This window comes from Mustela erminea, chromosome 4 (genome assembly GCF_009829155.1).
Source record: "Mustela erminea isolate mMusErm1 chromosome 4, mMusErm1.Pri, whole genome shotgun sequence".
Taxonomy (NCBI): Eukaryota; Metazoa; Chordata; class Mammalia; order Carnivora; family Mustelidae; genus Mustela; species Mustela erminea.
Window position 1 is genome coordinate 58006725 of NC_045617.1, and position 15535 is coordinate 58022259.

Sequence of the window (15535 nt, forward strand, 5' to 3'; positions counted from 1 at the left end):
GTGAGATCATATAGTATTTGTCTTTTTCTGTCTAACTTATTTTGTTTAGCATAATACCCTCTAGGTCCATTCATGTTGTCACAAATAGGAAGATTTAATTCACTTTTTATGGGTGAGTGACATCCCATTGTATATATACCACATTATGGTATATATACATTCCTCATATGTACATTCCTCATTACTAATGGTATATATACATTACGAATGTATATATACATTCATATACGTTATGGTATATATACATTCCTAATGTATATATACATTATGGTATATATACATTCCTCATTACTAATGGACACTTAGGTTAATTCCATATCTTGGTTATTGTACATGAACACAGGCATACATACATCTTCAAAATGATGTTTTCAATGTCTTCAGATAATTACCCAAAAGTAGAATTACTGGATCATATGGTAGCTCTATTTTTAATTTTTTGAAAGAATCTGGAGCATTTCACGAATTTACATGTCCTCTTGCACAGAGGCCTAGCCAACCTCCTGTGTATCATTCCAATTTTAGTAGAGGTATTGCCGAAGCAGGCACAAATTACTACTTTTAAAGAATGGCATTATTAGTAATTACAAACATATTTTAGAAGCACAGTTTTTATATCTATAACAACCATGAAACTTGCTCATTATGTTTCCCACACGACCTCTCTGAAGCTAGATTTATTCTAAACATATAACACATGACAACAGAGTTACTGAATGAGGCATTCCCTATGTTTAAGGTACTGCCTGTGTCTGTGAGGAGTCTTAACCCATCCTGCTTTCAAGGTGTCAAATCTCTACACAAGAGAGAACCCAGCAACAGTCAGTACCTGAGGGTAAAATAAGCTACATTTTAAAAGCTATCTCAACAATTAGAGATACGGCAATTCTTTCCCCCTTAACAAAAATCTTCCCAACTCCTGATCTGAATAATTTAGGTAATATTAAAACAGAAAGAAGGTAACCTCTTAACAGGCTATCATACTAAAATGCAGAGTATAATGGTGTTGATCAATTTTCTTACAACTTCAAGTATGTCATATAATTGAAATTATTTCTAGCTCTTGAGGAAATAGTGCTACTTATATTTCTGTCAGCTAATCTTTATTAAAGATTCAGCTATTCAAAGTAGAAATATCTTCAAAAGGGTATATTCTTTTGAACATGAGTGAATAAAAAAGGATTACAGAGAGCTAAAGAAAGAAAAAAAAAGGAACAATCATATCAAAGGACATGTTATCTCTGGGTATATATCATTCATTTAACATTCAACGAATATTGATTATCTAATGTGTCAGGCACAGACAAAGAGACAACAGAAAATAAATAAGTAATTACGTTAGAGGATGATAGATGCTACAGAGAAAGAAAAAAGTAGATCAGGGTAACAGAGATTAGGGGCACTGGGAAGGGAGTTTTGACTGGTGTAGACTTCACTGGGGAGGTGCCACAAGAGAAACATTTGAGAACAGAGGAGTTAATCATGTGGATAGATGGGAAAGAGCATTCTAAATACAGAAGACAATATGGTGAAGACACAGCTAGGGGCCAGTGTGGCTGAAACCAGACTTCACGAGAGAAAATAGTAAGAATGAGGTGAGCAAAGTGTGAGTGGGAGGTAGGTCACACCATGTAGGGTCTTGTGGACCATTCTGAGGACAGTGGCTTTTATTCTGAATTAAATAGGAAACGACTACAGAGTTCTGATTCCTTGGAATAGGAACACTCTGGCCACTGTATTAACAATAACACAGTGGCACCTGGGTGGCTCAGTTGTTAAGCGTCTGCCTTCAGCTCAGGTCATGATCCTGGGGTCCTGGTATCGAGCCCCACATCAGGCTCCCCACTCAGTGGGAGGCCTGCTTCTCCTTCTCCCCCTCCCCCTGCTTGTGTTCCCTCCCTCCCTGTGTCTCTCTCTGTCAAATTAATAAATAAAATCTATAAAAAAAGAGTAACAGAGACTTATAATTATAGCTCCTAATAGATGGTAACCAGAACATGGAACCAACAAGATTTTCTAATGGAGGGAATATAAGAGAAAGATTAGATTGAAGGTGATTATTTAATTTTTTATCTAAGCAACAATAGAATTCTTTCCACTGAAATGGGGGAAGATCGGGGAGAATGATTTTGAGCAGCAAGTTCAGGAATTCAGTCTGGACTTACTAAGTTGGAGATGTCTATCAGATACCCAAGTAGAGATGACATGTAAAGATATATAAATTCAGTAGTGACTGGCATATAGAAGCCACATAACACCAGAGAATGAGTTCAGCAAGGAATGGGCATTGAGAATTGCATAGCCTGGCCCCTGGTGGATCCCAAGTTTAGGAGGCTGAGGAAAGAAGGAAGGCCTAGCAGAGGAAATTGAGAAGGAGCTACCAGGGCGGTAAGAAGAAAACTAGCACAGTCCTAGAAGTCAAGTAAAGAGACTGAATAGAGCAACAGTTAGTGAGCTGACAGGAAAAGAAGATCCCTAGTCACATCGCCGCTGACACTAGCACACAGAGACAGAAGTAGTTACAGTGAGAGTGGAGGCTCAGGATGGCTTAGGTGACAAAGAGAATGCTTGCAGTAAGTTTTAAGAGGCTTTCATTATTGTAAAAGTGTTGTTTTACATATGTCAAAATAGAACCATTAATGTTTTCTTAATGCCAGTCTGTCTAACCATAGAATTCGCAGAGCCCCTTGTTCAAATTTCAAGATGGCGGCAGCAGAGCATTCAACCAAGTCCACGGGGCCCTTCTAAAAGTGGAGCTTAAGGTAATCCCATAAAGTCTGTAACACACACCCAGGAAGCGGGCTCTAGATGCAGGGCATCTCCACTGGAACGAATAGAAGTATTGCTGGTAGAGCAGGCTTTCTTAGCTTCTGGTTTCAAAGAAACACTTAACTACTTATTGGAGAATACAAGCAGAAAAAATAAATGATACAAACATAAGGAGAATTTGTTAGAATGTAATTTACTTTTTTTCCCAACTTGCTTTCAAAGCTAAATCAGCATATATGGATCTGAAGTCATTATAGTATGACAGCAAAAAAGGGCAGAAGAGTCATTAAATTTGATAGCACTAATAAAACTACATGAGAAAAGGGAACGAAAACAGGCTTACTTTTCATTAGTATGCAGACAAAATTTAAAAAAAAATCTCCTTCATAGAGCTTTAAAAGTTTTGGTTAACATCCCTAAATGAACATTTAATATATAAATTCATTTTGGTTCCACCCCATTGACATAAAAAATGATGCCTGAATCAGAATACTAAGTATGAATGTTAAAACTAAGATAGGAGTCCTCAAGCTTCACACAGTAATAAAAGAGCATTCTTCCCGACACATTTCAAAACACATGCACACATAAATGTATTCCTTCATTTGGCAAGTATATTTAATATCTACTGTTACTAGGCATGGTATCAGGCACTGAACTTGTATTTTTTTTTCCTCTTTCAAGTAAAATTGTAAAGGAAGGTAAGCAACACCTCTTGCTCTAGTGCATACTCCAAGTCATGCCATGACTAATTTGGAGGATTTTCCTTCTAGGAGTTCTGATAATAGTCTTTAGTGAATTCTTATTCCGAGATCTCTTTTTAGCTCAAAGGCTACTCACTCTGTGAAGACTTACCCAGTCTTCCCAAGTACAGAGAATCCTGATTCATCTGGGCTTCCCTGGCCGTGGGCTCATGCTCACAATAACAAGCTTTTGGTATCCAATGTAGTTACTTTTTTCAAGCCTGTCTCTGTGGCCAGATGGTGAAATCCCTGACAGCAAAATTAGTCTTCCGAAGTGAAAGATGCCCAGTGCCTAGCAAAGTATGTGGCAAATACCAGTAGCAACACAGAAGTTTGTTGAATGAATACATAAACTGGCAGAAAAATTAAACTGGGCTAATTATGCCCAAAGGCAATTCATTGGAAATGGGCTGTTATAGTCAGGGGATGGACTGTAACTTCTTGGTCTCCCAAACCTCTCCTTCCTGCTACATTTGCGGTCCACTCTCAATTTCACCACCAGACAGTGCCAGCTGTAAGGCTGCCTTGCCTTTCCCTCTAAACTTGGATATTCCACGGCCCTTTGGAGTAAAGTCCCAATGACACCTGTCAGGCTAGGAGGTAAGTCAGCTGCAGACAACTAAATGGAGTGTGGCCCGAAGGTGTAGTCTCATTTCTAGAACTGCTGCTTCGGGAAGGAATGCGAGTGACAGCTTTACTCACAGTCCTTAGTGGGCTCTGCATTTAATAAGGAAGTCAAAGAGGTGCCAAAGCCTAGAGGGGGAGCTTAGAAATTAATTTAATCAAGTTTAGAAAAAGGTCAGTCTCCCATATTTGGTAATTTCATCATACAGCAGACCTCGAAGTCACAGATTTGCAAGTAGAATTTCTGATTACTTTAGTAGGGAGAACAATCCCACACACAACACCAGCCTCAATTTCATGGTGGCATGTTGCTGATTTAAAGACAATATTCGATTTTGTTACTTTAGTAAGCAAGTTTGCAAATGTATTTCTCCAAGTCAGTTTCAGACCCAAATGTCCTGACTCTTATATAATGAGGTTTGAATAGAGGAATTAAATTGAGTTAAGTAAAGGACAGAGGAGCCCTGAGGGCATGGACCCAAACCTACAAAAAATTATACCAGAATCAGACATTTCAATTATTTTTGGTGATTTTCCTCCCTAAAATCAAACATGCATTCTATTGGAGAAAGGGTGCCACAGCTCTGACAACTGGCCCCACATAACTGAGAATTTACACTGTGTAGAAAGTGAAACACAGAGTGAATAGCTAACACTGTATCTGCAACTTAATCCAGGCTAAAGCTTGTAATTTGAAGTAAATCCTTAACATTACAAATGAATGCGATGTGCATTGTAGGTACGTTCTAAGGAAGTGTTGACTGAATGATAATCTCACATTCTAGAAAGCAAAGCTGCATACAAGTGACCTCACTTTCTATAAAACTTAAAAAATCATATGAAAAATTTAGGTCATTAAATTGGAAAATTCAACTATATCCATTTACTCTAAAAATCATTAAAAATACTATGTGTTTTTTTAAATCTATATATCTTATTTTATTTTATTTTTAAGATTTTATTTATTTTTTCAGGGCACCTGGGAAGCTCAGTGGGTTAAGCCTCTGCCTTCCGCTCAGGTCATGATCTCAGGGTCCTGGGATCGAGTTCCACATCAGCAGGGAGCCTGCTCCCCCCCCCCCCCCCCCCGCCTGCCTCTCTGCCTACTTGTGATCTCTCTCTGTCAAACAAATTAAAAAATCTTAAAAAAATTTTTTTTAATTTATTTTTTGACAGAGGGAGAGAGACAGGGAGAGAGGGAACACAAGCCGGGCAAGGGAGAGCAGGCTTCCTGTGGAGCAGGGAACCGGATGTGGGGCTCGATCCCTAGACTCTGGGATCATGACCTGAGCCAAAGGCAGACGTTTAATGACTGAGCCACCCAAGTGCCTCCAAAATCTGTATGTTTTAAAGTAGTAATTTATTTTGATATTTGAGGATACTAAATATGTACCCACGTGAGAAAAAAATAGTATGACTGTATTGCTTACAAACTGATACTTGTAAAGATTGGATGGTGACCGTCTAATTTTACAAGTTAATCCTAGATAGTGATGGGGGACTACTTCTGCAAGGCAGTATTATTAGATGGTAAATAATAGGTATCAATATACCTTTATTTAATTAAAAGAACTCATATAGCCTAGACAGTATTAAACAAAACAAAAATGATCAAAACTATCAAGATAGACTCCCAGCAGTCACGGAAGGATATAAGCACCACTCCTTACTGTGTGCCAACCCCCTTGGCCAAACGCTTTACTGTCGGAGCCCTTTGACATATTATTCATTTTATTATTATTTAATGAGTCTTCCTAGGTGCATGTGCTGTTAAGACATTGAACAAAGTATTCATTATTGTTGTTGCTATCAATGTTCTGAGTCACTGGTTAAAATATCCTACTTATCCAAAGTATAAACATTTAATTAAGGGTTCAAAATACATTGATGTTTTATAGTATCTGTTCCTGGGACACTTTTTTTACACAAGAAAAAAAAAAACAATCTGTGAGTCACTCATTTCAACATGTAAGAGAGAAATGTTAAGCAGAGACTGCTATGGGGCTTTCTGCTGGCTCTGTATCCGGGACGGGGACTCTTCCCCAGCGCCATCAACCCTACTCACCACTTTGCTTTTCTGCTTTGTTTCTGGTCTATGGAATGTCTGCTGCATTCTGGAGCCCAACTTTGCCATGTTTGGTTTCTGGGGGAGGAGGGGGGATTGTTACATTGTACCTATGATTCCTAGATGTTTAAGCAGACAAGGTGATCTGAAGCATGACCTTACACAACCATTCTAACTAAAAGTCTCAGAGCCATTCTCTAGACATTTAAATATGTAATATTCTATCTGGATACAGCCACAAGGCACAGAGCGGCTATGAAGAGAAATTATTAAAATGTGTCACTGGAGTGCAGAGGCTGTGCCTTATTGCCCTTTACACATTTAACATTGTTTTCAACAGACTGGACCCAGGATAAGGTCATGCAAATGCAAATGTAAGATCATATATATTAATTCTGTTTCTTTACTTACAGATTATGGTAACATTCAAACATTGCATTTAAAGGTAATTAGATTCATGGTTAAACATTGATCATTTGCCTATAAACCCTTGATAAGTTAACTAAAGCAGGGCATATAGACGGGTCTTACGAGCTTGGCCTTTCCATGATAAGCTGTTTTCTTTTATTAAGAACAAGAAATTAGGGCGCCTGGGTGGCTCAGTGGGTTAAGCCGCTGCCTTCGGCTCAGGTCATGATCTCAGGGTCCTGGGATCGAGTCCCGCATCGGGTTCTCTGCTCCGCGGGGAGCTTGCTTCCTCCTCTCTCTCTCTCTGCCTGCCTCTCTGCCTACTTGTGATCTCTCTGTGTCAAATGAATAAATAAAATCTTTAAAAAAAAAAAAAAAAGAACAAGAAATTAAACATCTTGCAGTTTCTAGACTCGTATCTTATCTCATATAAATTCTCAAATATATTGTTTCAATGATTTCATCCCATTTCCTGAGTTGTCTAAATTATCTCGGAAGCCATCAATAGGCAAAAATAGTAAATGTAAGTTATAACGTCAGAACTTGCAATCGCCGAAACATCATGAATCTGAGGAAAAACTAAAAATCTGAGGGGCACCTGGTTGCCTCAGCTGTTAAGCATCTGCCTTCAGCTCAGGTCATGATCCCGGAGCCTGGAATCAAGCCCCACATCAAGCTCCCTGCTCGGCGGGAAGCCTGCTTCTCCCTCTCACACTCCTCTAGCTTGTGTTCCCTCTCTTGCTGTGTCTCCCTTTGTCAAATATATAAATAAATAAATAAAATCTTTAAAAAAAAATTTGGACACAGAAAAAGTAAAAGAAAATACACTAGAAAATATAGGTCCCGGTTTAAAGGACTCCCACCAGCCATTGTTTACGGAGCATTTACTAAATGTACTCGGCTAAGTGGTTTATCTACACTAATGCTCATAAACAGGACTGAAGAGATGGGACAATCGGCTCCAGAGCATCCCAGAGCTAGCAAGTGGGGGAGGGGAGAACCGAAACCACGTCTACCTAAGCCCAGGCGCTAGTTCACTAACTTTGTATAGAAAGTCTCAACAGAAGGTGCCTCCAAATAGAGCCTAATACACCACTCTCCAGAGGGGAAGAGCCGAAAAAGACTTTCACTCAACTTCGGAAAGTGCTGAGGATAAAGTGCTGACATTTAAAGTAGTCAGATGTCTACTTGGAATTATCTTATTCAAATGCTTCACAAGTCTTTGACATCAGAGTTTGACATCCCTGGAAGCAGCTTTTAAGTCACGTAGTGGTTTTCTAGCACACAGTAAGCCCACACCACCTGTGGAGAGCTAGCTTTGTTCTTCCCTTTGTATGTAAAGCCACTGGAAACTTTAATGTTAAAACTTGAGTGCTCATTGTGGGACGTCTGCACGGGTGGTTTATAATGCATCTTGTGAATGCGCATGTGTCTGGACCACAACAGAAAGTCATGTCATATGGCTTTTTAAGCTGATCTTGAAAAGACTTGTGTACAATGACATTCAAGACTTGCATTTATGAGATCATTTCTCCCAAAATAGTAAACAAATCACTGTTAAATTTCTTTGTCTCCTTTAAAAAAAAATCCATCTGGGAATTGCTAGATATTCTAATTTAGAATGAAGATATTAGGTCCCATTAGTCTAACACAGTACTGCATTGTTCAAAATAAAGTAATCCAGACAGCTATCTGCAAGAAGAGATATGTAAGTCAGAAATCAAATACAAGGTCCTACTCTTTCTATGGGGAAATTTTAAAAATCAAAAAAAAAAAAAAAAACACCTTGCCTAATATTAGTACCAAGCCATCTAAGGGTTGATTTGGGTTGATTCTAACTAGGTACTTTAAAGCTATAAAGCAAGAGTTCTTTAAAATTAAAGAGATCTTTTAAACTTTATTATGACAATTAAAGACCAAAAATAGCAAGAAGTTAGAAAAAAAAACAGTTGATAATAACAGAAAAAAACTAAAAGTCACCTAAATTTAATGCTAATGTACCAGTGAAAAAATAGTTTAAAGATTATTTTGTTCTGTTTAAAGCTACATCATGTTATAATTCAAAAGAGTTATAGAATCTTTTAAATAGAAAAGATCAGTAAGGAAAGTGTACAAGAACTGACAGCAGGCTCGAGTTAGCACCAAGGGACTGAAATTGGGGTTTAGAGAAATGGATATTTGGGCAGACACCAAAGATCTGGGACAGCAATGTGCAGTGCACAGCTCAGCCACAACTCCTGCTGGAAACGATTTCTAGTAACACAGGGAAGAAACAGGGACTGTAAATTTGAGAAGGGCAGGCACAGGCCCTCACCTGACTAAATGCCACGCAGACAGGGACTGTGTCTATTCCGTGTATCCGTGTCTCTCTGCTGTCCTAGAAACCACCAGACACGTGGGCAAATGACAAGGATTTTTGGAAGTGAGAAAGGAAAGGAGAGAAGAAAACTCCGATTTCATCAAAACACACCATGGCTCTCATTTTCTTCCACTATTAATAAGGGGATAGGACTGAACTCTTCCTTGGGCCTCTTCCAGTTCTAATCATTGATAATTCTAATTCTGAATAAAGGGTGGTTTTTTTTTTTTCTTCATAAAAAAAGTCTGAAGGCGGGGGTGAAAGACATTCTCCAAGGACATGGAAAGAAAAAGCTGTCCTGAAATAGAGTAACCACATGTACACCCAAAAGGATTTTAAATGTAAGAACAGATTACAGATAATTTATAGAATTTAAGTTAGAACACTGGCAAGGCTGAGGTTAGACTTATTCGATGATTACGGCTGGCAAAGCTTGGTAAGAAAGGTAAATAACCACAGGTAGATGTTGTGTCTTTAAATACTGTCCTAATATGCCTGGGTGGCTCAGTGGGTTAAGCCTCTGCCTTCTGCTCAGGTCATGATCTCAGGGTCCTGGGATCAAGCCCAGCATCACACTCTGCACAGCAAGGAGACTGCTCCCCACCCCATCGCACCTCCGCAGCCACCTGCCTCTCTGACTACTTGTGATCTCTCTCTGTCTCTGTCAAATAAATAAAAAGTCTTAAACAAACAAACAAACAAACAAACAAACAAACGCCCTAATAGTACTAATGCATAGTGATTTGCCCTCTCTATAATAATGTATAGTGATTAGAAACATTATACTTGACAGTTGAGAAAGAAAGTTACTTTTGGCAGAATGTGACTGCATTTGGAAATAAGGTCTTTAAAGAAATAGTTAAATTAAATGAGGTCATTAGGGTCAGCCCTAATCCAATATGACTGGTGTTCTTATAAAAAGAGTGCATTCTGAGCAGTTTTAGAAGACAGACACTCATAGAGGGAAGGCCTGCTAAAGACACAGGGAAAAGACGACCATCCACAAGACAAGGAGAGAGCCCTCAGAAAAAAATAAACCCTGTAGACACCTTGATCTCGGACTTCCAGCCTCCAGAATGGTGAGAAGATTAATTTCTTTTCTGTCACTCAGTCTACGGTGTTTTGTTATGGAGGTCCTCACAAACGAACACACACCTCCACCAACTTTACTTGGAAATCTCTTCCATAAATTACTTCTGGCATGAGAGGCTGCTCAGTTCTCAGAGCTAAAAATGTAGCTCGTGTCAAAACATTAATAATAGATGACAGGAAGAAAGCAGATAGTTTTAGATCATTGATAAATTGTAAGGCAGACCATGACAGATCACAATAAAGTATCATGTTCCAGAACCTATAGTCAACATGAAATTCCACAAAGGATTATTTCCAGTGAAGGTATAACAATGAGGGGAGAAGCCCCCTGGCCCCACACTCAGAAACTCAATCACTGCTATTCACATAAACTTTCTAATATAAACTCAAAGAAGTACGGACCATTAAAGGGAACTCTTGATAAGTCCTACTTGCTGATCAAGAACATCCCTGGGTTATGAACAGTGTGCTACGTGATGGCAACTGTGATAAACACACAATAGTAACTCAAGAAAAATCCAATAGCAGGCACTAGAAATTTAGAAAGCAGTGCTAAACTATATCCAATTTACACTATTCCTCTCCCTCATCCCCAACTAAGGGTGTAAGACTCAAAAGAAAAGGAATGTGAAAAGAAAACACCATTTTTCCAAAGTACACCAATCCCAACCTATCCCACCATCACCCCTCTTCCTCATAATCATCATTTTGATATCACGCTCTCTCTCTTGGTCCCAGTGATTTTACTGTCCTGCAGATGATTTTGCAGCTAACTCCACCTCTCAGCTCCTTATCTACTCCTCCCAAAGGACCCTGTTCTCCACCCTACCTGTGCAACTCACTCCCACAAAAAGACAATGGAGATTGTCATTAACAATAAATGCCCCCTCTAGCACCCCTTCTCTGACGACAACTACAGCTTCATTATAGTTTGTGCCCCTCTCCAGGTCCCCAATTTGAATGATGTCTCAGCCCCCCTGCTGTGTCCCATTCATTGAGTTCTAACGTCACTTTACTGTCCCTCACCTCTCTGATATCCTCAGATCTCCCGTTCCCCAGCCCCGATTCCATGTGCCATCACTACCATAGCTCCCTTATATTTCTGTAACCCGCTTGCCCCTCCCTTCCCCCATCCCATGTGCTTAGTTCAATTCAACTTTCCAATTAACTCCTTATCTTCAGTGAGGCAACTCAACATGGACAAAGAAAAGCATTCACACTGGCTGTTCTCACTTAAAATTCATGAGCACTGCTCCATGGTCTTCTTGTACATTCTGTTCCTAGTTTAACTCAGCCACTCTAGACCATATTTTTCTGCCTCCTCACTTCCCAAACCTCCACATCACCTTCCTTCTTCTCGTATTCAGTTGATGACCCAGCTCCTTATTTCACTGAGAAAATGGAGGCAATCAAAAGAGGACATCTGGACATTCCCATGCACAAACCTACAAACCTACCTTTGTTAGACCAGATGATCTCTCTGCCCTCCTACCCGAGATCAGCTGCTGTACTTGTACCCTGGATCCTATCCCATCCCCTACCTGGTAATCTCCCTGCTGCATCATTAACTTTTCCCACGTTACAAGATCATTCCCATCAACATAGAAACATGTAGAATTTGTCCTCATTCTTATAAAGCCATTGACTACTTGACCCACTTTCTCCTTCCAGGCACTGTCCCATTTGCTTTGTCCAAAAACCTCTGATTCCTGCCACTGCAAGTCTTTCTCTTTCTCAGGTAGTCCACATTTCCAACCCGTGAACACATCCTGTTACTTCTTCCCAAATAGATTCAGAAAGCAGTTACTTTCTACCTCTCCCTTTATACCTTTGTTTAAGTCATCACCATCCCCCCTCTTGGATTTCTGAAATACATTCCTAAACCCCTCTATGTTTTATTCTTCATAATCTCATCTGTGTAATATAAGTCAATCACAGCATTATCATTATCAAAACCTTCCACGGTTTCCCATCTCCCTTGGAGTGAAAGCCAAGGCCTTACAGAGGATTTTCAAGTACCTGTGTGATTTCAACCCCTTCCCCTGCTTCCAGACCAACCTCAGTTCCTACCTCTCTATTTGACTTAAGTGTTTCAACAACGCTGGTATCCATGCTATTCCTCAGATATGACCAGAACACTGCAGCCTCTGTGGCCTGGTGTATCTACCCCTTTCCTCTACGCTGTCTTCCCCAGGGAGCAGCGTTACTTCCTGCCTCACCTCAGTTCTCCTCTCAAAAACCACCTCCTTTATGGCATTTTCCTGACCTTCTCCACATAAAACAGTGCCTCTGCTGTTTATACCCTCTCTCTCTCTCTCTCCTTGACCTTGCTTTACCTTTTTCATAGCATTTATTACCATGGAACATATTATATATTTTTTGCTTGTCTGGTGTCTGTCTCTTACTACATGGACTCAGGCAAGAAGATTATCTTTGTTGTTGACTCATCAATGCTTAGAATAATTACACACTCAATAAATACTTGCTGAATGGATGAACCAATGTGATCATCAGCACCACTATCAGTATTATCTTTATTATCTAAATGCCTGGGCCTAAAGGGCTGGTGCAGAGCAACTGCACTCTAAGACTCTAAGTGAAACAGCCTAAATCAGGCTGACCTTGCTCGGAGAAGGGCTTAGAAAGAACACAGCCAGCACTTACTGGAAACACTGATGTGCACTTTACTTGCTAAGGTCAGAAGAGGAAAATCATTTCATGCCTGAAAAACTAGGTTTTAATCAAAACTAGCAGAATATGGTCACAAGCAGATTTTATTCCTTAACAGAGAACTTCCATTAGAAGAGCTTTGTATTATTCTATTTCATCATCTAAATCCACAAAAAACATGAATAATTAAAGGAAAGGAAAGCTGAAAAAAGGAGAAACATGATTTTCCTAAACCAATGATTTAAAATCTTCTATCATTGTTTGTTGTTGTTGTTATGATTATTTTGCATGTTATATTCCAACACTATGTTCTTTTTTCTTATCTTAGAACTATTTCTCTATCACAGTCTCTTTTCAAGTAGAAAGGGAAAATTTACCCAAATGGTAATTTGAACAACCTAGTCACAAGGGCCCAAAGTAAAACAAATTTCAAGGTCTTATCATTTTGAAGCAAATTTATTACCTAGATGACATCTTCCTTTCTTCCTTTAGAAGATGCAAGCGTTACTGTTGCGGCTGTTCCAATGGGAATATAATTCTAATGTCACATTAAAATGTACAGATTTAGAAGGAAAACTTGCATTGCATGTGAAGAGTAAAAAAATATATATATAGCAGAACAAGTCGATGTACAGTACATGAGAAAATGGGATTGAAAGAACATTAAAAAAAAATAGAAAGTCCGTAGGGCAGAGAATTTAAATACAAACTTCTAAGAACTAACATGTTCGTTGATAAGATTTCAGCATATCTGTTTCTCAGAATAAAAGTATAAATTTGCACAGAGACAAATTTGAGCAGAATAAAAATGTAACTCAAAATAAGATCTAAGTTCAGAAAAATAAAACATATAAAATGATGTAAATATGTTGGTCCTCATTTGCTTTAAGACTTTATTCCACATTCTTACACCTACAGGTCCTTATTTTTTCACTTCCATTTTTATAAACAAGATAATCTGAAATTCTTTATAACTCTATGCCTTCTGAATTTGAGACTCACTTAGAGTAAAAAAATGTCCCCAAGGAATATTTTAGTATTTTAAAATCTATTAGAAAGTTAAATAAGTGTTAGGATACTCTAAAAACAATAGGATGCTTTAGAGATCTTTAATGTTTGAAAAAACTTAATTGAATATGAAGAGATAAATTAATTTGAAACAAATGGAAGTAATACATGTAACTTAAATTAAGTGTCTAAATACTGACAATTAGAAATGGGGGATGGGAGGGCGATTGGGTGGCTCAGACAGTTAAGCGTCCAACTCTTGGTTCCAGCTCAGGTCATGATCTCGGGGTCCTGGGACTGTGCCCTGCATCAGGCTCCGCACTCACCAGGGAGTCTCCTTGAGGATTCTATCCCTCTCCCATGGCCCTTCCCCCTGCTCACACTCTCTCTCCCGAATAAATCAAATCTATAAATAAATAAGTAAATAAATAAATAAAAGAAATGGGAGGTAAGGGTGAAATCCTGTATTGACTTCTTCAACTCAGGTATTTATCTAGAATTTTAAGTATTTACTTTGCCAAAATCAAAATGAATGAAACAAACCGAGGCTTATAGAAGGGACTGGAGGGTGGAGGGATGGGGTCAACAGGTGATGGTATTAAGGAGGGCACGTGTTGTGATAAGCACCGGGTGTTACATGCAACTGATGAATCGTGGAACACTACATCAAAAACTAATGATGTATTATATGTTGGCTAATTGAAAATAAACAAAAATTTAAAAATATAAAAATTAAAAAAGATCCCCACCGTATGCGGTCAACTTACTTTACAGTGATCATACTGGAGCTGTAAGGCTGGGACATCCCCTCCAATGGGCATTTGCTTTTGAAGCTCTTCATCTTTAATATTCAGCCATTTGATAAGTTCTTCTAAAGACGTCAGCAACCTGTTCCACTTCTCCGCACTGGCCTCCAAATGGGCCCTGTTGCGAGACAGGATTGACCACATTTAGAAGTCTGAATTGAGTTCAAATATTATATATCTTCCCTTAGACTGATAACCTTGTATGACTAACTAATGTTCACATCCCAGAAAGAGGCTGACTCTTTGTTTAAAAAAAAAAAAAAATCCCAAAAGTAACAGTTATTTTGAAGAAGATAAGATATACAGATATGTTAATAATATCTATCAAAATTTAAAACCGATAACTACATTCCACAAAGGCATAAACATGAGTCTTTCAAGATGAATGTCCATGATATAATGTAAAATTATAAAAGCAAGTTTCAGTAGCTTATGTATACCTTATATGCACACACAGATATAATTTTCTTCTTCTTTTATCCACATATATGAAGACAAGGACTGAGAGAAGAACAGAAAGCAACTATATGCATATAACATATTTGGAATAATACATATTAGATGGGCTTACTACTGAAAACACAGTAAACACTTAATTTTTATATATTTATGTTCTAATTGACTATGTACAACAGGCCCATATTAATTTTAGTTCTAAAAGAGTGAATTAATTTTTTTAGGATAGGAAATTACTGTCCTAATTTCCTTTAAAACTCAATAATTTACTGAAAGAATGCCACTAATATTTACCTCAAAAAGTTGGGAAACAATTAGCCATTACTTGGATAGAATGCTACTTGGCTTAAGACTGACTGGTGTCCTGTGACAAATGTCTACTGTGAATAGAAAACAACTGGGCAAAGTCATCGATTATAGTACTTCATACTCTGGTCTAAAGGTGGTTCAATAACAATTTCTGGTTTTAGTACAGAAAAGTACCTTCAGATTCTTAAATTATGAACATTCTATGCAGGAAACCATGTTTTGGAAA

At 38.4% G+C, this 15535-nt stretch overlaps 1 protein-coding gene and 1 non-coding gene across 9 annotated transcripts in view; both read right to left on the reverse strand.

Annotated features, from left to right (window-relative positions):
* The window catches only part of UTRN (utrophin), a 504882-nt gene that overhangs the window by 122712 nt on the left and 366635 nt on the right, over positions 1-15535 (reverse strand). For all 8 annotated transcript variants that reach the window (XM_032338010.1, XM_032338009.1, XM_032338007.1 and 5 more), the window contains one exon: positions 14506-14662. In XM_032338010.1, coding sequence (XP_032193901.1) covers positions 14506-14662 — 157 coding nt within the window. The remainder of the gene's footprint in view (positions 1-14505; positions 14663-15535) is intronic.
* LOC116589596 lies at positions 444-547 on the reverse strand. The gene has a single exon (XR_004285360.1). It is a non-coding gene; the product is annotated as a U6 spliceosomal RNA (small nuclear RNA).